Source organism: Oncorhynchus clarkii, chromosome 9, assembly GCF_045791955.1.
Source record: "Oncorhynchus clarkii lewisi isolate Uvic-CL-2024 chromosome 9, UVic_Ocla_1.0, whole genome shotgun sequence".
Classification (NCBI taxonomy): domain Eukaryota; kingdom Metazoa; phylum Chordata; class Actinopteri; order Salmoniformes; family Salmonidae; genus Oncorhynchus; species Oncorhynchus clarkii.
In genome coordinates this window covers 10,467,065-10,488,980 of record NC_092155.1, presented here as the reverse complement: position 1 = coordinate 10,488,980, position 21,916 = coordinate 10,467,065, and the positions used below count along the sequence as shown (strand labels likewise).

The 21,916-nt window shown below is 43.4% G+C and overlaps 1 protein-coding gene across 3 annotated transcripts in view; it reads right to left on the bottom strand.

Moving 5' to 3' along the window:
- Positions 1 to 242: 242 nt before the first annotated feature.
- Positions 243 to 21,916, bottom strand: part of LOC139415875 (protein Shroom4-like) — a 126,587-nt gene continuing 104,913 nt past the window's right edge. For all 3 annotated transcript variants that reach the window (XM_071164007.1, XM_071164004.1, XM_071164005.1), the window contains 9 exons: positions 7,983 to 8,714; positions 7,241 to 7,485; positions 6,971 to 7,152; positions 6,224 to 6,456; positions 5,443 to 5,575; positions 4,662 to 4,763; positions 2,913 to 3,083; positions 2,236 to 2,364; positions 243 to 2,000 (listed from right to left, as the gene is read on the bottom strand). In XM_071164007.1, coding sequence (XP_071020108.1) covers positions 1,842 to 2,000; positions 2,236 to 2,364; positions 2,913 to 3,083; positions 4,662 to 4,763; positions 5,443 to 5,575; positions 6,224 to 6,456; positions 6,971 to 7,152; positions 7,241 to 7,485; positions 7,983 to 8,714 — 2,086 coding nt within the window. In that variant the 3' untranslated portion in view covers positions 243 to 1,841. The remainder of the gene's footprint in view (positions 2,001 to 2,235; positions 2,365 to 2,912; positions 3,084 to 4,661; positions 4,764 to 5,442; positions 5,576 to 6,223; positions 6,457 to 6,970; positions 7,153 to 7,240; positions 7,486 to 7,982; positions 8,715 to 21,916) is intronic.

Sequence of the window (21,916 nt, the reverse complement as noted above, 5' to 3'; positions counted from 1 at the left end):
GTATGGTAGAGATAATATTGTGACATAATGGATTATGAGTGGGTATTGTAAACTACTGAGTATGTAGTGAATAATGTGTTGTCCATGGATGCTAAGTAGTATGGTAAAGATAATATTGTGACATAATGGATTATGAGTGGGTATTGTAAACTACTGAGTATGTAGTGAATAATGTGTGGTCCATGGATGCTAAGTAGTATGGTAGAGATAATATTGTGACATAGTGGAGAGAAAGAAGGAGCTTTTCTCTTTTTTTCTGCACATTTTATTTGATTATGTTTAACAGTTTAACGGAAAAATACTCGTCTAGCACCCCAGAGTCTCCCTGTCGTCTACAGAGAAGTTATAAATAAATAAATACTTTCTCCAGGCCTCTTCAAGAACACACGCTCACTAAACAACAACAACGTCCATCACCACGTAGTGTGTGTGTGATTGTGAGGATCACGTTGGTAAGTTAATGATCCCCAATGTAACACCAAAGGGGTAGGTGTGTGTTTTTAATTCACCAATACTGCCAAGAGAAGACTTAAAACACTCTCAATGAGTCTTGAGTGTCAAGAAAAAATGACTGAAGTGTTTTTTGAAAAGAGGGCAGCACTTTTTTTTTAGGACGTACTGGGGTTGTTCAGTGGTACCCATATCCCATCCTCTAGGGTCTCAGTGTGTAGGATGGCTGTCTCCCCATAGTGCCTATACCCCAGGCCCAACCCCAACCCCAAGCCCAGGCTCTCCCATAACCCACTAACCTTCTCTTCTGCCTGGCCTTTCAGTAAAGCCCATACCCCAGGCCCATCCTCCCATGTCCCATCCCTAACCAGTCCAACAAGGTTCTCCTCTATTTCTAGACCAACCACCCAAGCCAAGACTGAGGCTCTTCCCATGTCAATGTGATAGCCCATGGACAGCCCTAACCCCAGCTTTAAGGTTTCCTGGTTGGTTTAATAGTGTCCATAGCCCATGGACAGCCCTAACCCCAGCTTTAAGGTTTCCTGGTTGGTTTAATAGTGTCCATAGCCCATGGACAGCCCTAACCCCAGCTTTAAGGTTTCCTGGTTGGTTTAATAGTGTCCATAGCCCATGGAAAGCCCTAACCCCAGCTTTAAGGTTTCCTGGTTGGTTTAATAGTGTCCATAGCCCATGGACAGCCCTAACCCCGGCTTTAAGGCTTCCTGGTTGGTTTAATAGTGTCCATAGCCCATGGACAGCCCTAACCCCAGCTTTAAGGTTTACTGGTTGGTTTAATAGTGTCCATAGCCCATGGACAGCCCTAACCCCAGCTTTAAGGTTTCCTGGTTGGTTTAATAGTGTCCATAGCCCATGGACAGCCCTAACCCCAGCTTTAAGGTTTCCTGGTTGGTTTAATAGTGTCCATAGCCCATGGACAGCCCTAACCCCAGCTTTAAGGTTTCCTGGTTGGTTTAATAGTGTCCATAGCCCATGGACAGCCCTAACCCCAGCTTTAAGGTTTCCTGGTTGGTTTAACAGTGTCCATAGCCCATGGAAAGCCCTAACCCCAGCTTTAAGGTTTCCTGGTTGGTTTAATAGTGTCCATAGCCCATGGACAGCCCTAACCCCAGCTTTAAGGCTTCCTGGTTGGTTTAATAGTGTCCATAGCCCATGGACAGCCCTAACCCCAGCTTTAAGGTTTCCTGGTTGGTTTAATAGTGTCCATAGCCCATGGACAGCCCTAACTCCAGCTTTAAGGTTTCCTGGTTGGTTTAATAGTGTCCATAGCCCATGGACAGCCCTAACCCCAGCGTTAAGGTTTCCTGGTTGGTTTAATAGTGTCCATAGCCCATGGACAGCCCTAACCCCAGCTTTAAGGTTTCCTGGTTGGTTTAATAGTGTCCATAGCCCATGGACAGCCCTAACCCTAACCCCAGACTCTCCCTCAGCCCCCTTAACTGCTCCTCTCCCAGTCTGATCTTCTCCTCCAGCTGTCTCTGTTCCACCAGTAATGCTGCCTTCATCTTCACGTAGTGGCTGTAGTCACGGTGCTGTGGATTGATAGAGTTTAATTGATTGACACATCAATAATAACACTGGTATAGTAATCGTATGATAATATATGCCATTTAGCAGACACTTTTACTCAAAGCAACTACCAGTAGTGAGTGTATATGTTTTTTGTATGAATTGGCTCCCGCGGGAATCAAACCCACAAACGTCATGTTCTACCAACTGAGCCACATCTGTAATGAAAGTAGAATAGTGAAATAATGTGCTAGGTACCTGTTCTGGGGAGAGGCATCGTCCCAGGACCCTTCCTACAGCCTGCTCTCTGTGGTCAACGTGTTCCTTCAGATCCTGAGCTTCAGACAGCTGGACCTGTAGCTGTCGCTTCTTCTCCAGGAGGAGGAGCTGGGAGGGAGGGGAGGGGGGGTGGAGGGAGGGGTGGAGAGGGGAGGTACGGGGGGGGGTGGAGGGAGGGGTGGAGAGGGGAGAGGAGAGGGAGGGGGAGGGGGGGGGGGGGTGGAGATGGAGGGGGGAGGAGGGAGGGGTGGAGAGGGAGGGGGGGTGGAGGGAGGGGTGGAGAGGGGGGTGGAGGGAGAGGGAGGGGTGGAGAGGGAGGGGGGTGGAGGGAGGGGTGGAGGGAGAGGAGGAGGAGGAGGGAGAGGGAGAGGAGAAGGGGGGGGTGGAGGGAGAGGAGGGAGAGGGGGTGAGGGAGGAGGGAGAGTGAGGGGTGGCGGGAGAGGGAGGGGTGGAGGGAGAGGAGGAGGGAGATGAGGAGGGAGAGGGAGGGAGGAGGGAGAGGGGGAGGGGGGGTGGAGAGGGAGGAAGGAGAAGGGGGGGTGGAGGGAGGAGTTTGTTTTAATGTTGTCCTTTTCTTAATTCATTCTTTCTGTCTGTCTGTCTGTCTGTCTGTCTGTCTGTCTGTCTGTCTGCCTGTCTGTCTGTCTGTCTCTCACCCTCTCGTGGTGTCCAGTCTCAGCGTCCAGGTTGGCCAGGGAGCTCTCCACCCTCAGTAGCCGACCAGAGAGAGACAGCAGCAGACTGACAACCTTATCCAGGTCCCCGATAAACATCCTGAACTTATCCACCTCGTTGGGTTTACAGACCACTAGCACCAAGCTCTCAACCTAGAGGGGAGAAGACCTGGTTTAAATGTGGGGGTGGTCTATGTATGCGGGTATTTATGTAGAGTACCCGTCAAAAGTTTGGAAATGCCTACTCATTCCCTTTTTATCTCTCTACAATGTAGAATAATAGTGAAGACATTAAAACTATGAAATAACACATATGGAATCATGTCGTAGCCAAAAAGTGTTAAACAAATCAATATATATTTTATACTCTTCAAAGCAGCCACCCTTTGCCTTGATAACAGCTTTGCACACTCTTGGCATTCTCTCAACCAGCTTCATGAGGTAGTCACCTGGAATGCATTTCAATTAACAGGTGTGCATTGTTAAAAGTTAATTTGTGGAATTTCTTTGAGCCAATCGGTTGTGTTGTGACAAGGTAGGGGTGGTATACAGCAGATAGCCCTATTTGGTAAAAAAAACAAGACCATATTATGGTAAGAACAGCCAAAATAAGAAAAGAGAAACGACAGTCGATCATTACATTAAGAGATGAAGGTCAGTCAATCCGGAAAATTTCAAGAACTTTCTTCAAGTGCAGTCGCAAAAAACCATCAAGCGCTATGATGAAACTGTCTCTCATGAGGACCGCCACAGGAAAGGAAAACCCAGAGTTGCCTCTGCTGCAGAGGGTAAGTTCATTAGAGTTACCAGCCTCAGAAATTGCAGCCCAAATAAATCCTTCACAGAGTTCTAGTAACAGACACATCTCAACATCAACTGTTCAGAGGAGACTGTGTGAATCAGGCCTTCATGGTCAAATTGATGCAAAGTAACCACTACTAAAGGACACCAATAATAAGAAGAGACTTGCTTGGGCCAAGAAACACGAGCAATTGACTTTACACCCGTGGAAATCTGTCCTTTTCTCTGAGATTTCTGGTTCCAACCGCTGTGTCTTTGTGAGACAGTAGGTGAACGGATGATCTCTGCATGTGTGGTTCCCACCTTGAAGCATGGAGGAGGAGGTGTGATGGTGTGGGGGTGCTTTGCTGGTGACACTGTCTGTGATTTATTTAGAATTTGAGGCACACTTAACCAGCATGGCTACCATAGCATTCTGCAGCGATACGCCATGCCATCTGGTTTGGGCTTAGTGGGACTATCATTTGTTTTTCAATAGGACAATGACTCAAAACACACTTCCAGGCTGTGTAAGGGCAATTTGACCAAGGAGAGTGATGGAGTGCTGCATCAGATGACCTGGCCTCCACAATCACCTGACCTAAACCCAATTGAGATGGTTAGGGATGAGTTGGACTGCAGAGTAAAGGAAAAGCAGCCAACAAGTGCTCAGCATATGTGGGAACTCCTTCAAGACTGTTGGAAAAGCATTCCACATGAAGCTGGTTGAGAGAATGCCAAGATTATGCAAAGCTGTCATCAAGGCAAAAGGTGGCTACTTTGAAGAATTTAAAATGCTACATGAGTCCATGTGTTATTTCCTAGTTTTGATGTCTTCACTATTATTCTACAATGTAGAACATAGTAAAAGTAAAGAAAAACCATTGAATGAGTAGGTGTGTCAAAACTTGTGTGTGTGTGTGTGTGTGTGTGTGTGTGTGCTGTACATACCTCTTCTCCCAGCTGTGTGTTAGCCCGTATATCTTCCTGTAGACCTCTCTGTGCTTCTCTCAGAACTCCTAGCTTCTTACGGAGACTCTCCATCAACTGTTTCTGTATAGTGAGAGGATGAGGAGACAAGGAGGAGGAGACAGGGGGAGGGGGAGACAGGGGGATGAGGAGACAGGGGGAGACAGGGGGAGGGGGAGACAGAGGGAGGAGGAGACAGGGGGAGGAGGAGACAGGGGGAGGGGGAGACAGGGGGAGGAGGAGACAGGGGGAGGAGATAGGGGAAGACAGGGGGAGGGGAGACAGGGAGGGGGAGAGGGGGAGACAGGGAGAGGGAAGCAGGGAGACAGGGAGGGGGAGACAGGGAGAGGGAGGCAGGGAGACAGGGAGAGAGTTAATCATGGATCAACATACCATCTCTCTTCCTCTCACTCAACATTAGTGATTTAGTAAGTGGGATCTATTACATCGAAATGACATCGAAATGACATCTAAATGACAATATCGGAGCAGTACTCAAATCAATTTACATTTTCAAATATCCTAACATGTAAGACAGCTCGTCATCATTGCCGTGTGTGTGCTAGTGAGTACCTTCATTCGTCATCATTGCCGTGTGTGTGCTAGTGAGTACCTTCATACGTCATCATTGCCGTGTGTGTGCTAGTGAGTACCTTCATACGTCATCATTGCCGTGTGTGTGCTAGTGAGTACCTTCATACGTCATCATTGCCGTGTGTGTGCTAGTGAGTACCTTCATACGTGTATTTACATGGTTTATTACCTTATAAGACAGTTGGTCATCGTGGTCAGTATCTCTGGCATCTGAGCAGTAGTCTTTCATCTGAGTGAGGAGCTGAGCCTTGGCTGCTGAGGTAGAATAATAGGACGAACAACTGGAGCTGGCACCAGAATGCCTGGGGTGGGGAGGAGAGGAGGGAGAGGAGGAGGGAGAGGGGGAGAGGAGGAGAGAATGAGGGAGGAAGGGGGGAGAGGAGGAGAGGAGAAGGGGAGAGAGGCAGAGGAGGAGAGGAGGAGAGGAGATGGAGTGATGGGGGAGGGGAGGAGGGAGAGGAGATGGAGTGATGGGGGAGGAGGGAGAGGAGATGGAGTGATGGGGGGGAGGAGGGAGAGGAGATGGAGTGATGGGGGAGGGAGAGGAGATGGAGTGATGGGGGAGGGAGAGGAGATGGAGTGATGGGGGAGGGAGAGGAGATGGAGTGATAGGGGAGGGAGAGGAGATGGAGTGATGGGGGGGGAGAGGAGATGGAGTGATGGGGGAGGGGAGGGGAGAGAGGAGATGGGGGAGGGGAGGGGAGAGAGGAGATGGGGGAGGGGAGAGGAGGGGGAAAGCATAAGACGTAGGGTTTTAAATGACATTAAAATATGTTCCGTAATAATGTAAATGTTGACATAAGTCCATAAAGAAAGTTTATTTGCTTTTGCTGACAAATGCATTGTTTGTCTTTGAGAGATATAGTCCTCTATTAGAGCAATGTGTATGAATGAGCAAATTAATGAGCAAATGCATAAACCCCAAACACACACAGACACAGTACACCTACCTATCCAGGCTGTCAGTGTTTTTCCCCGAGTTTGAGCTACGGTGGGCCCCTCTCCATCTCTCTGTGCCCGCCTTGCCCTCACCGCTCTGGGGGAATAGCTCCTCCATGAGTCCCTCTCTGGTCCCCATCCCCTGGTCCTCCATCTCCCCATCCAGGGACCCACTCTCTGCAGTCTTCCTAACCGCCGGCGAGGCCTGCTGGTCAGGCAGCGTATCGATGTCTGTCTCCAGAACCTGTAGTAGAGTTCAGATCGTACCGGTAAGTTCACCCCCCAGTTAAAATGTCTCCACTTGCATCGCCAAATAGTTCTATAATATATAGTTCTATAATATATGGTTCTATAATATATAGTTCTGTAATATATAGTTCTATAATATATGGTTCTATAATATATGGTTCTATAATATATAGTTCTGTAATATATAGTTCTATAATATATGGTTCTATAATATATAGTTCTGTAATATATAGTTCTATAATATATAGTTCTATAATATATAGTTCTATAATATATAGTTCTGTAATATATAGTTCTATAATATATAGTTCTATAATATATAGTTCTATAAGTCAGCAGCATGCTCCGGGTGAAGTTTTGCCTAGGTAGGATCAGCTTCCCCTCCCCCAATCCTATCACTGGAGGATGTCTTTAACTATTAGTAGGGAAAATTTAAATCTGACCCAAGATCAGCATCTTGGGGCAACTTCACCCTACTCCTTAGCAGCCCAGTGAATCTTGTCACACACCGTGACAGGCAGAGCAAAACACTGGAGCTCTGTCCTGATTGGCTCTTCATCCTCAGGAAGCCCCTCCTCCTGGAAGTCGTCAATGTCTGTTTCCATGGGGATGTCCACTTCCTGTTCCAAGCTCTGGGCAGAGCTCGGGCTAAAACCTGGTTCCAGTTCCAAGTCGGGTTCCAATTCTGGTTCTGGAATGGGAATCAATCGATCATATTATATATAGCCCTTTTTACATCAGCAGTTGTCACTTTACAGAATCAGACTGATGTTCCTTACTGTTGTTATTGTTGTTGTGGGGATGATTCCGGAATCTTCTACTGTTCTGTAGCTGTTGCTGCTGCTCGTAGCTCATAGCAAAGTAGGACTCGAGAGAGATAGCACCATTCTCTATGGTGGGGAGGGCTGAGACGCTATGCACCCTGGGAGATGGAGTTCTCTCCCACTCAGCACCGGCCCTCTGCTGTCTATGAGAGATGGGCTTCAACACAGCAGGGCGATCTTGATCATCCATGTTGCATAGCCTGGAGTGGGATGACAATAGGGTTAAGCGTGGGTGTGTGTGTGTGTGTGTGTGTGTGTGTGTGTGTGTGTGTGTGTGTATTCAGTCTCCATCTCCTCACCTGGCTTGGTTGTCTGATGGTGGTAGAGGGGGCAGTGAGTTGTCGTAATGAGTGTGTGTGTGTGTGTGTGTGTGTGTGTGTGTGTGTTCAGGCTCCATCTCCTCACCTGGCTTGGTTGTCTGATGGTGGTAGAGGGGGCAGTGAGTTGTCGTAATGAGTGGGTGTGTGTGTGTGTGTGTGTGTGTGTGTGTGTGTGTGTGTGTGTGTGTGTGTGTGTGTGTGTGTGTGTGTGTGTGTATGTATGTGTGTGTGTATGTGTGTGTATTCAGTCTCCATCTCCTCACCTGGCTTGGTTGTCTGATGGTGGTAGAGGGGGCAGTGAGTTGTCGTAATGAGTGGGTGTGTGTGTGTGTGTGTATGTGTGTGTGTGTGTGTGTATTCAGTCTCCATCTCCTCACCTGGCTTGGTTGTCTGATGGTGGTAGAGGGGGCAGTGAGTTGTCGTAATGAGTGGGTGTGGCTCTCTCTCTATGTTGTGGAGCCACCGGCCGGAAGGTCCTGCGTGTGAACCGGGGACTGGGCGTGGCTTGTGAAAAGGGGCGTTCCTGGAGCTGGCTCAGGCTACAGCGCTGGCACCCCTCTAGCTCCTCCCTCTGAGGGGGGAGGCTGTAAGAGCGCTGATGCGTCATTTTGGACGTTTCTGTGGGACAGGGGGTGTGAGGAGAGTGAGAGCATAGACCCTCTGGTGGACTGAGAGGGAGAGGATGGACTGATGAAGAAGAGGTGGAGGAGAGAGAAGAGGCGAAGAGGGTGTGGTGGGACGCTCTCCTTCGGTGGAACTCCTCCCATTTGGGGGGAGGCGGCCTGGGAGGGGGTGGGGTTTTCTTCCTGGTAGCCACTCCCCTAGCACTTCCCACTCCACCAACCCCGCCTCCCTCCTCCAGCTCTGAAAGCGGTGTTGCTGTAGCAACCGAGGGGGAAGCACGGTGGTATGTGGAGTCGAAGCGTAGATCATTCTCCGACATGGCCCTGCTTCGTAGTGACGAAGACGACGATGAAGACGTGGGATCATCCACACTACAGGCAGACAGCCTGCCGCTCCGACCCAGCTGGTGGTGGTGGTGTGGTGTAACTGTTATAGCACAATCTGGTGGCCTGGTGCAGGAATCACGTCTGTACCGCGGGTAGTCCCTGAGAGAGACGGAGAGAGAGACTCACTACACTGCCAGATCTGAGAATGGAAGCCTTCTCTAATTCTCCCATAGGGACGTCCATTAGACTGTCATCATAACATGGAGCCTGATGGAGCTGAATTCAAATCTGTCAGCTAGCTTACTGGCTGGTGGTAACTGTTGACTGGTGGTAACCATAGCAACATGGCCACTGAGGCAGGCTAGCAGCACCAGCAGCAGAGACAGTGACTTTCCCTGCCTTGTTTTGAATTTCCAGCAGAAATCAAATCAGAGAAGGGAAAAAAAATAATATTTTAAACACAGAATTCAGAGGGAGAACCTGGAAACAGCGAAAAGGACCAGGAAAACAGGTTTCTGATGGTAAACGTGTACCAGAAAGGCACTGTCATGGTCCAGGGCAGTGGGGCTGCACTCAGCTCTTAGTGCAGGACTTCCCCAACCTAGGAAAGATAGTGGAAACCAAAAACGACAGCACCCGACCTCTCCCCTCACCTCCAACAGCAGGAACCCAGGCCCTGACCCACACAACAGGTCTATCCTCCCCCTGCCTGCCTACGACCACCAGAGACAAGACCACACTACCATCAGCCTGCTGAGAAACAGGCTGGCTCTGTTAGAGGTATGGGTTACTGAGCTGAAGGAGCAGCCCCCCAGCCACACTACCATCAGCCTGCTGAGAGACAGGCTGGCTCTGTTAGAGGTATGGGTTACTGAGCTGAAGGAGCAGCCCCCCAGCCACACTACCATCAGCCTGCTGAGAGACAGGCTGGCTCTGTTAGAGGTATGGGTTACTGAGCTGAAGGAGCAGCCCCCCAGCTACACCACCTCCAGCCCAGACACAGAGCTTCTACAGGACCTGATCGACCAGCTGAAGAACTCTGTCCAGGAGCTGAGAGAGAGTCTTACCACAGCGCTTGAGGAGGTAAAGACCACTATGAGGAGAGAGTCTTACCATAGCTCTGGAGGAGGTAAAGACCACTATGAGGAGAGAGTCTTACCACAGCTCTTGAGGAGGTAAAGGCCATCATGAGGAGAGAGCTGGCACAGGTAAAGAAGGAGATGGCAAATGAGTTGTCTGTCATCAAGAGGGTGCTACAGCACAGAGAACAGACTGTAGAGACTCCTAGAGAGAAGCTGCAACCCCACCCCCCCATCACCACCTCCATCAGCACAGCCAGACTGGACCGGGCCCAGCCTACTACCCCATAGCAGACCACCACCTCTACCAGACCAGAGAGGAAGCCCCCCGGCCCAGACCTGGCACCCCTCCACTCCACAGGGCCCAGCTTACTACCCCATAGCAGACCACCACCTCTACCAGACCAGAGAGGAAGCCCCCCGGCCCAGACCTGGCACCCCTCCACTCCACAGGGCCCAGCTTACTACCCCATAGCAGACACCACCCCCTCTACCAGACCAGAGACTCTGTAGGATTGAGTAAACAGCCCATCCAAAACATCTGTTCTAAACGCACACACACACTCACACACACACACACAACACACACACACACACACACACACACACACACACACACACACACACACACACACACACACACACACACACACACACACACACACACACACACACACAGCTATTGTACTAAAAGTTTAAGGAAAAAAATAAAAAGAGAACAAATGTTTTCTGACTGAACAACTCAGTAGTTACTGTATTTCTGACTGTTATCCTGTTCATCTGACTGAACAACTCAGTAGTTACTGTATTTCTGACTGTTATCCTGTTCATCTGACTGAACAACTCAGTAGTTACTGTATTTCTGACTGTTATCCTGTTCATCTGACTGAACAACTCAGTAGTTACTGTATTTCTGACTGTTATCCTGTTCATCTGACTGAACAACTCAGTAGTTACTGTATTTCTGACTGTTATCCTGTTCATCTGACTGAACAACTCAGTAGTTACTGTATTTCTGACTGTTATCCTGTTCATCTGACTGAACAACTCAGTAGTTACTGTATTTCTGACTGTTATCCTGTTCATCTGACTGAACAACTCAGTAGTTACTGTATTTCTGACTGTTATCCTGTTCATCTGACTGAACAACTCAGTAGTTATTGTATTTCTGACTGTTATCCTGTTCATCTGACTGAACAACTCAGTAGTTACTGTATTTCTGACTGTTATCCTGTTCATCTGACTGAACAACTCAGTAGTTACTGTATTTCTGACTGTTATCCTGTTCATCTGACTGAACAACTCAGTAGTTATTGTATTTCTGACTGTTATCCTGTTCATCTGACTGAACAACTCAGTAGTTACTGTATTTCTGACTGTTATCCTGTTCATCTGACTGAACAACTCAGTAGTTACTGTATTTCTGACTGTTATCCTGTTCATCTGACTGAACAACTCAGTAGTTACTGTATTTCTGACTGTTATCCTGTTCATCTGACTGAACAACTCAGTAGTTACTGTATTTCTGACTGTTATCCTGTTCATCTGACTGAACAACTCAGTAGTTACTGTATTTCTGACTGTTATCCTGTTCATCTGACTGAACAACTCAGTAGTTACTGTATTTCTGACTGTTATCCTGTTCATCTGACTGAACAACTCAGTAGTTACTGTATTTCTGACTGTTATCCTGTTCATCTGACTGAACAACTCAGTAGTTATTGTATTTCTGACTGTTATCCTGTTCATCTGACTGAACAACTCAGTAGTTACTGTATTTCTGACTGTTATCCTGTTCATCTGACTGAACAACTCAGTAGTTACTGTATTTCTGACTGTTATCCTGTTCATCTGACTGAACAACTCAGTAGTTACTGTATTTCTGACTGTTATCCTGTTCATCTGACTGAACAACTCAGTAGTTACTGTATTTCTGACTGTTATCCTGTTCATCTGACTGAACAACTCAGTAGTTACTGTATTTCTGACTGTTATCCTGTTCATCTGACTGAACAACTCAGTAGTTACTGTATTTCTGACTGTTATCCTGTTCATCTGACTGAACAACTCAGTAGTTACTGTATTTCTGACTGTTATCCTGTTCATCTGACTGAACAACTCAGTAGTTACTGTATTTCTGACTGTTATCCTGTTCATCTGACTGAACAACTCAGTAGTTACTGTATTTCTGACTGTTATCCTGTTCATCTGACTGAACAACTCAGTAGTTACTGTATTTCTGACTGTTATCCTGTTCATCTGACTGAACAACTCAGTAGTTACTGTATTTCTGACTGTTATCCTGTTCATCTGACTGAACAACTCAGTAGTTACTGTATTTCTGACTGTTATCCTGTTCATCTGACTGAACAACTCAGTAGTTACTGTATTTCTGACTGTTATCCTGTTCATCTGACTGAACAACTCAGTAGTTACTGTATTTCTGACTGTTATCCTGTTCATCTGACTGAACAACTCAGTAGTTATTGTATTTCTGACTGTTATCCTGTTCATCTGACTGAACAACTCAGTAGTTACTGTATTTCTGACTGTTATCCTGTTCATCTGACTGAACAACTCAGTAGTTACTGTATTTCTGACTGTTATCCTGTTCATCTGACTGAACAACTCAGTAGTTACTGTATTTCTGACTGTTATCCTGTTCATCTGACTGAACAACTCAGTAGTTACTGTATTTCTGACTGTTATCCTGTTCATCTGACTGAACAACTCAGTAGTTACTGTATTTCTGACTGTTATCCTGTTCATCTGACTGAACAACTCAGTAGTTACTGTATTTCTGACTGTTATCCTGTTCATCTGACTGAACAACTCAGTAGTTACTGTATTTCTGACTGTTATCCTGTTCATCTGACTGAACAACTCAGTAGTTACTGTATTTCTGACTGTTATCCTGTTCATCTGACTGAACAACTCAGTAGTTACTGTATTTCTGACTGTTATCCTGTTCATCTGACTGAACAACTCAGTAGTTACTGTATTTCTGACTGTTATCCTGTTCATCTGACTGAACAACTCAGTAGTTACTGTATTTCTGACTGTTATCCTGTTCATCTGACTGAACAACTCAGTAGTTACTGTATTTCTGACTGTTATCCTGTTCATCTGACTGAACAACTCAGTAGTTACTGTATTTCTGACTGTTATCCTGTTCATCTGACTGAACAACTCAGTAGTTACTGTATTTCTGACTGTTATCCTGTTCATCTGACTGAACAACTCAGTAGTTACTGTATTTCTGACTGTTATCCTGTTCATCTGACTGAACAACTCAGTAGTTACTGTATTTCTGACTGTTATCCTGTTCATCTGACTGAACAACTCAGTAGTTACTGTATTTCTGACTGTTATCCTGTTCATCTGACTGAACAACTCAGTAGTTACTGTATTTCTGACTGTTATCCTGTTCATCTGACTGAACAACTCAGTAGTTACTGTATTTCTGACTGTTATCCTGTTCATCTGACTGAACAACTCAGTAGTTACTGTATTTCTGACTGTTATCCTGTTCATCTGACTGAACAACTCAGTAGTTACTGTATTTCTGACTGTTATCCTGTTCATCTGACTGAACAACTCAGTAGTTACTGTATTTCTGACTGTTATCCTGTTCATCTGACTGAACAACTCAGTAGTTACTGTATTTCTGACTGTTATCCTGTTCATCTGACTGAACAACTCAGTAGTTACTGTATTTCTGACTGTTATCCTGTTCATCTGACTGAACAACTCAGTAGTTACTGTATTTCTGACTGTTATCCTGTTCATCTGACTGAACAACTCAGTAGTTACTGTATTTCTGACTGTTATCCTGTTCATCTGACTGAACAACTCAGTAGTTACTGTATTTCTGACTGTTATCCTGTTCATCTGACTGAACAACTCAGTAGTTACTGTATTTCTGACTGTTATCCTGTTCATCTGACTGAACAACTCAGTAGTTACTGTATTTCTGACTGTTATCCTGTTCATCTGACTGAACAACTCAGTAGTTACTGTATTTCTGACTGTTATCCTGTTCATCTGACTGAACAACTCAGTAGTTACTGTATTTCTGACTGTTATCCTGTTCATCTGACTGAACAACTCAGTAGTTACTGTATTTCTGACTGTTATCCTGTTCATCTGACTGAACAACTCAGTAGTTACTGTATTTCTGACTGTTATCCTGTTCATCTGACTGAACAACTCAGTAGTTACTGTATTTCTGACTGTTATCCTGTTCATCTGACTGAACAACTCAGTAGTTACTGTATTTCTGACTGTTATCCTGTTCATCTGACTGAACAACTCAGTAGTTACTGTATTTCTGACTGTTATCCTGTTCATCTGACTGAACAACTCAGTAGTTACTGTATTTCTGACTGTTATCCTGTTCATCTGACTGAACAACTCAGTAGTTACTGTATTTCTGACTGTTATCCTGTTCATCTGACTGAACAACTCAGTAGTTACTGTATTTCTGACTGTTATCCTGTTCATCTGACTGAACAACTCAGTAGTTACTGTATTTCTGACTGTTATCCTGTTCATCTGACTGAACAACTCAGTAGTTACTGTATTTCTGACTGTTATCCTGTTCATCTGACTGAACAACTCAGTAGTTACTGTATTTCTGACTGTTATCCTGTTCATCTGACTGAACAACTCAGTAGTTACTGTATTTCTGACTGTTATCCTGTTCATCTGACTGAACAACTCAGTAGTTACTGTATTTCTGACTGTTATCCTGTTCATCTGACTGAACAACTCAGTAGTTACTGTATTTCTGACTGTTATCCTGTTCATCTGACTGAACAACTCAGTAGTTACTGTATTTCTGACTGTTATCCTGTTCATCTGACTGAACAACTCAGTAGTTACTGTATTTCTGACTGTTATCCTGTTCATCTGACTGAACAACTCAGTAGTTACTGTATTTCTGACTGTTATCCTGTTCATCTGACTGAACAACTCAGTAGTTACTGTATTTCTGACTGTTATCCTGTTCATCTGACTGAACAACTCAGTAGTTACTGTATTTCTGACTGTTATCCTGTTCATCTGACTGAACAACTCAGTAGTTACTGTATTTCTGACTGTTATCCTGTTCATCTGACTGAACAACTCAGTAGTTATTGTATTTCTGACTGTTATCCTGTTCATCTGACTGAACAACTCAGTAGTTACTGTATTTCTGACTGTTATCCTGTTCATCTGACTGAACAACTCAGTAGTTACTGTATTTCTGACTGTTATCCTGTTCATCTGACTGAACAACTCAGTAGTTACTGTATTTCTGACTGTTATCCTGTTCATCTGACTGAACAACTCAGTAGTTACTGTATTTCTGACTGTTATCCTGTTCATCTGACTGAACAACTCAGTAGTTACTGTATTTCTGACTGTTATCCTGTTCATCTGACTGAACAACTCAGTAGTTACTGTATTTCTGACTGTTATCCTGTTCATCTGACTGAACAACTCAGTAGTTACTGTATTTCTGACTGTTATCCTGTTCATCTGACTGAACAACTCAGTAGTTACTGTATTTCTGACTGTTATCCTGTTCATCTGACTGAACAACTCAGTAGTTACTGTATTTCTGACTGTTATCCTGTTCATCTGACTGAACAACTCAGTAGTTACTGTATTTCTGACTGTTATCCTGTTCATCTGACTGAACAACTCAGTAGTTACTGTATTTCTGACTGTTATCCTGTTCATCTGACTGAACAACTCAGTAGTTACTGTATTTCTGACTGTTATCCTGTTCATCTGACTGAACAACTCAGTAGTTACTGTATTTCTGACTGTTATCCTGTTCATCTGACTGAACAACTCAGTAGTTACTGTATTTCTGACTGTTATCCTGTTCATCTGACTGAACAACTCAGTAGTTACTGTATTTCTGACTGTTATCCTGTTCATCTGACTGAACAACTCAGTAGTTACTGTATTTCTGACTGTTATCCTGTTCATCTGACTGAACAACTCAGTAGTTACTGTATTTCTGACTGTTATCCTGTTCATCTGACTGAACAACTCAGTAGTTACTGTATTTCTGACTGTTATCCTGTTCATCTGACTGAACAACTCAGTAGTTACTGTATTTCTGACTGTTATCCTGTTCATCTGACTGAACAACTCAGTAGTTACTGTATTTCTGACTGTTATCCTGTTCATCTGACTGAACAACTCAGTAGTTACTGTATTTCTGACTGTTATCCTGTTCATCTGACTGAACAACTCAGTAGTTATTGTATTTCTGACTGTTATCCTGTTCATCTGACTGAACAACTCAGTAGTTACTGTATTTCTGACTGTTATCCTGTTCATCTGACTGAACAACTCAGTAGTTACTGTATTTCTGACTGTTATCCTGTTCATCTGACTGAACAACTCAGTAGTTACTGTATTTCTGACTGTTATCCTGTTCATCTGACTGAACAACTCAGTAGTTACTGTATTTCTGACTGTTATCCTGTTCATCTGACTGAACAACTCAGTAGTTACTGTATTTCTGACTGTTATCCTGTTCATCTGACTGAACAACTCAGTAGTTACTGTATTTCTGACTGTTATCCTGTTCATCTGACTGAACAACTCAGTAGTTACTGTATTTCTGACTGTTATCCTGTTCATCTGACTGAACAACTCAGTAGTTACTGTATTTCTGACTGTTATCCTGTTCATCTGACTGAACAACTCAGTAGTTACTGTATTTCTGACTGTTATCCTGTTCATCTGACTGAACAACTCAGTAGTTATTGTATTTCTGACTGTTATCCTGTTCATCTGACTGAACAACTCAGTAGTTACTGTATTTCTGACTGTTATCCTGTTCATCTGACTGAAGAACTCAGTAGTTACTGTATTTCTGACTGTTATCCTGTTCATCTGACTGAACAACTCAGTAGTTATTGTATTTCTGACTGCTATATTCTTTCTTTTTGCAACATGAAATCACTATCATTCAGCATGCGGAACATTCAGGGCCTAAACTCATCAAGCTATCAGTCAGCATGTGGAACATTCAGGGCCTAAACTCATCAACCTATCAGTCAGCATGTGGAACATTCAGGGCCTAAACTCATCAACCTATCAGTCAGCATGCGGAACATTCAGGGCCTAAACTCATCAAGCTATCAGACAGCATGTGGAACATTCAGGGCCTAAACTCATCAACCTATCAGTCAGCATGCGGAACATTCAGGGCCTAAACTCATCAAGCTATCAGTCATCATGTGGAACATTCAGGGCCTAAACTCATCAACCTATCAGTCAGCATGTGGAACATTCAGGGCCTAAACTCATCAACCTATCAGTTAGCATGTGGAACATTCAGGGCCTAAACTCATCAACCTATCAGTTAGCATGTGGAACATTCAGGGCCTAAACTCATCAACCTATCAGTCAGCATGTGGAACATTCAGGGTCTAAACTCATCAACCTATCAGTCAGCATGTGGAACATTCAGGGCCTAAACTTACTCAGAGGAGATCTCCCCCCCCCCCCCCCCCCCTCTCAGAATCCCCATATTACTCAGAGGAGATCTCTCCCCCCCCCCCCCCCCTCAGAATCTCCATATTACTCAGAGGAGATCTCCCCCCCCCCCCCTCAGAATCCCCATATTACTCAGAGGAGATCTTCCCCACCCTCCAGGCCCAGGGAAATGTGCTCATCTGTGGGGACACAAATGCGCACACAGGAACACTACCTGATCTAACGAGCACATGAGGGGACAGCTTTATTACAGGCAATAGTGTCTCTAACTGTCTTCATCTCCCTGATAGAAACAACAGTGACAGCTTTATTACAGGCCATACTGTCTCTAACTGTCTTCATCTCCCCCATAGAAACAACAGTGACAGCAACATCAACAAAACGGAAGGGATATGTTGCAGCTCTGTAGAAGCCTGGGTCTGTACTTTGTCAATGGTAGGTTACGGGGGGACTTTTTGGGGAGATTCACCTACTGCTCACCTCTTGGCCACAGTACAGTAGACTATATGATCACAGACATGAACCCTTTCTCTCTCAGCTCATTCACTGTCAAGCCACTAACACCTCTGTCTGATCACAGCCAAATTACATTGTTCCTCAATAGAACAGACATGGAAACAACCAGACATTCACAGCCCAGTAATCTGTACAACATCAGACATTCACAGCCCAGTAATCTGTACAACATAAGACATTCACAGCCCAGTAAACTGTACAACATCAGACATTCATACAGATGGGCCCAGAACAGCACGGAAGATACCAGAAAGCAACCAGTAACCAAGATATCCAAACACTCTTAGATAACTTTCTGGATACCACATTCACTCACAGTGAAGAATACATCAATATGGCAGTACAAGACATCAACTATATAGTCACACAAACTGTAAAAGAAGCACACTTGAAATTGAAAAGAAACAAAACAAAAAAGCCCACAGATGACGACTGGTTTGATGCAGATTGTAAAATTATAAGGAAAAAACATAGAACACCTCCAACCTGAAGCACAGAGACCCAAATAATGGTGAACTACGCCTTCATTACTGTGAGACTTTAAAACTAAGAAACAAAAAAAGCCCAGTACAACAGCAAGCAGCTGACACTAATTGAGAAGTCCATAAACACCAACAACTTCTGGCAAAATTGGAAAAAGCCCCCCAAAAAAATCTAAACGAGGAATTAGCGTAACAAAATGGTGACATGTGGACAACCCATTTTAAAACACTCTACAACACCGTTCAAATTGATGCACACGCAGAACAACGCAGAACAACGCAGAACAACGCAGAACAACGCAGAACAACGCAGAACAACGCAGAACAACGCAGAACAACGCAGAACAACGCAGAACAACGCAGAACAACGGCAAATGAAAGAGAAGATTAATGGATTAGAAAAAGCTATAAAGGACAATCAACATCCACTGGACTCCCCAGTTACTGACCAGGAGCTCTATAAGAAACTAAACTATTACTGACCAGGAGCTCTATAAGACACTAAACTATTACTGACCAGGAGCTCTATAAGAAACTAAACTATTACTGACCAGGAGCTCTATAAGAAACTAAACTATTACTGACCAGGAGCTCTATAAGAAACTAAACAATTACTGACCAGGAGCTCTATAAGAAACTAAACTATTACTGACCAGGAGCTCTATAAGAAACTAAACTATTACTGACCAGGATCTCTATAAGAAACTAAACTATTACTGACCAGGATCTCTATAAGAAACTAAACTATTACTGACCAGGATCTTTATAAGAAACTAAACTATTACTGACCAGGAGCTCTATAAGACACTAAACTATTACTGACCAGGAGCTCTATAAGACACTAAACTATTACTGACCAGTAGCTCTATAAGAAACTAAACTATTACTGACCAGGAGCTCTATCAGAAACTAAACTATTACTGACCAGGAGCTCTATAAGAAACTAAACTATTACTGACCAGGAGCTCTATAAGAAACTAAACTATTACTGACCAGGAGGTCTATAAGAAACTAAACTATTACTGACCAGGAGCTCTATCAGAAACTAAACTATTACTGACCAGGAGCTCTATAAGAAACTAAACAATAACTGACCAGGAGCTCTATAAGAAACTAAACTATTACTGACCAGGAGCTCTATAAGACACTAAACTATTACTGACCAGGAGCTCTATAAGAAACTAAACACTTACTGACCAGGAGCTCTATAAGAAACTAAACTATTACTGACCAGGAGCTCTATAAGAAACTAAACTATTACTGACCAGGAGCTCTATAAGAAACTAAACTATTACTGACCAGGAGCTCTATAAGAAACTAAACTATTACTGACCAGGAGCTCTATAAGAAACTAAACTATTACTGACCAGGAGCTCTATAAGAAACTAAACTATTACTGACCAGGAGCTCTATAAGAAACTAAACTATTACTGACCAGGAGCTCTATAAGAAACTAAACTATTACTGACCAGGAGCTCTATAAGAAACTAAACTATTACTGACCAGGAGCTCTATAAGAAACTAAACTATTACTGACCAGGAGGTCTATAAGAAACTAAACTATTACTGACCAGGAGCTCTATCAGAAACTAAACTATTACTGACCAGGAGCTCTATAAGAAACTAAACAATAACTGACCAGGAGCTCTATAAGAAACTAAACTATTACTGACCAGGAGCTCTATAAGACACTAAACTATTACTGACCAGGAGCTCTATAAGAAACTAAACACTTACTGACCAGGAGCTCTATAAGAAACTAAACTATTACTGACCAGGAGCTCTATAAGAAACTAAACTATTACTGACCAGGAGCTCTATAAGAAACTAAACTATTACTGACCAGGAGCTCTATAAGAAACTAAACTATTACTGACCAGGAGCTCTATAAGAAACTAAACTATTACTGACCAGGAGCTCTATAAGAAACTAAACTATTACTGACCAGGAGCTCTATAAGAAACTAAACTATTACTGACCAGGAGCTCTATAAGAAACTAAACTATTACTGACCAGGAGCTCTATAAGAAACTAAACTATTACTGACCAGGAGCTCTATAAGGCACTAAACTATTACTGACCAGGAGCTCTATAAGACACTAAACTATTACTGACCAGGATCTTTATAAGACACTAAACTATTACTGACCAGGAGCTCTATAAGAAACTAAACTATTACTGACCAGGAGCTCTATAAGAAACTAAACAATTACTGACCAGGATCTCTATAAGAAACTAAACTATTACTGACCAGGATCTCTATAAGACACTAAACTATTACTGACCAGGAGCTCTATAAGAAACTAAACTATTACTGACCAGGATCTCTATAAGAAACTAAACTATTACTGACCAGGAGCTCTATAAGGCACTAAACTATTACTGACCAGGAGCTCTATAAGACACTAAACTATTACTGACCAGGATCTTTATAAGACACTAAACTATTACTGACCAGGAGCTCTATAAGAAACTAAACTATTACTGACCAGGAGCTCTATAAGAAACTAAACAATTACTGACCAGGATCTCTATAAGAAACTAAACTATTACTGACCAGGATCTCTATAAGACACTAAACTATTACTGACCAGGAGCTCTATAAGAAACTAAACTATTACTGACCAGGATCTCTATAAGAAACTCAACTATTAATGACCAGGAGCTCTATAAGACACTAAACTATTACTGACCAGGAGCTCTATAAGACACTAAACTATTACTGACCAGGAGCTCTATAAGACACTAAACTATTACTGACCAGGATCTCTATAAGAAACTAAACTATTACTGACCAGGAGCTCTATAAGAAACTAAACTATTACTGACCAGGAGCTCTATAAGAAACTAAACTATTACTGACCAGGAGCTCTATAAGAAACTAAACTATTACTGACCAGGATCTCTATAAGAAACTAAACTATTACTGACCAGGATCTCTATAAGAAACTAAACTATTACTGACCAGGAGCTCTATAAGAAACTAAACTATTACTGACCAGGATCTCTATAAGAAACTAAACTATTACTGACCAGGAGCTCTATAAGAAACTAAACTATTACTGACCAGGAGCTCTATAAGAAACTAAACTATTACTGACCAGGAGCTCTATAAGAAACTAAACAATTACTGACCAGGAGCTCTATAAGACACTAAACTATTACTGACCAGGAGCTCTATAAGACACTAAACTATTACTGACCAGGAGCTCTATAAGAAACTAAACTATTACTGACCAGGATCTCTATAAGAAACTAAACTATTACTGACCAGGAGCTCTATAAGAAACTAAACTATTACTGACCAGGATCTCTATAAGAAACTAAACTATTACTGACCAGGATCTCTATAAGAAACTAAACTATTACTGACCAGGAGCTCTATAAGACACTAAACTATTACTGATCAGGAGCTCTATAAGACACTAAACTATTACTGACCAGTAGCTCTATAAGAAACTAAACTATTACTGACCAGGAGCTCTATCAGAAACTAAACTATTACTGACCAGGAGCTCTATAAGAAACTAAACTATTACTGACCAGGAGCTCTATAAGACACTAAACTATTACTGACCAGGAGGTCTATAAGAAACTAAACTATTACTGACCAGGAGCTCTATCAGAAACTAAACTATTACTGACCAGGAGCTCTATAAGAAACTAAACAATTACTGACCAGGAGCTCTATAAGAAACTAAACTATTACTGACCAGGAGCTCTATAAGACACTATACTATTACTGACCAGGAGCTCTATAAGAAACTAAACAATTACT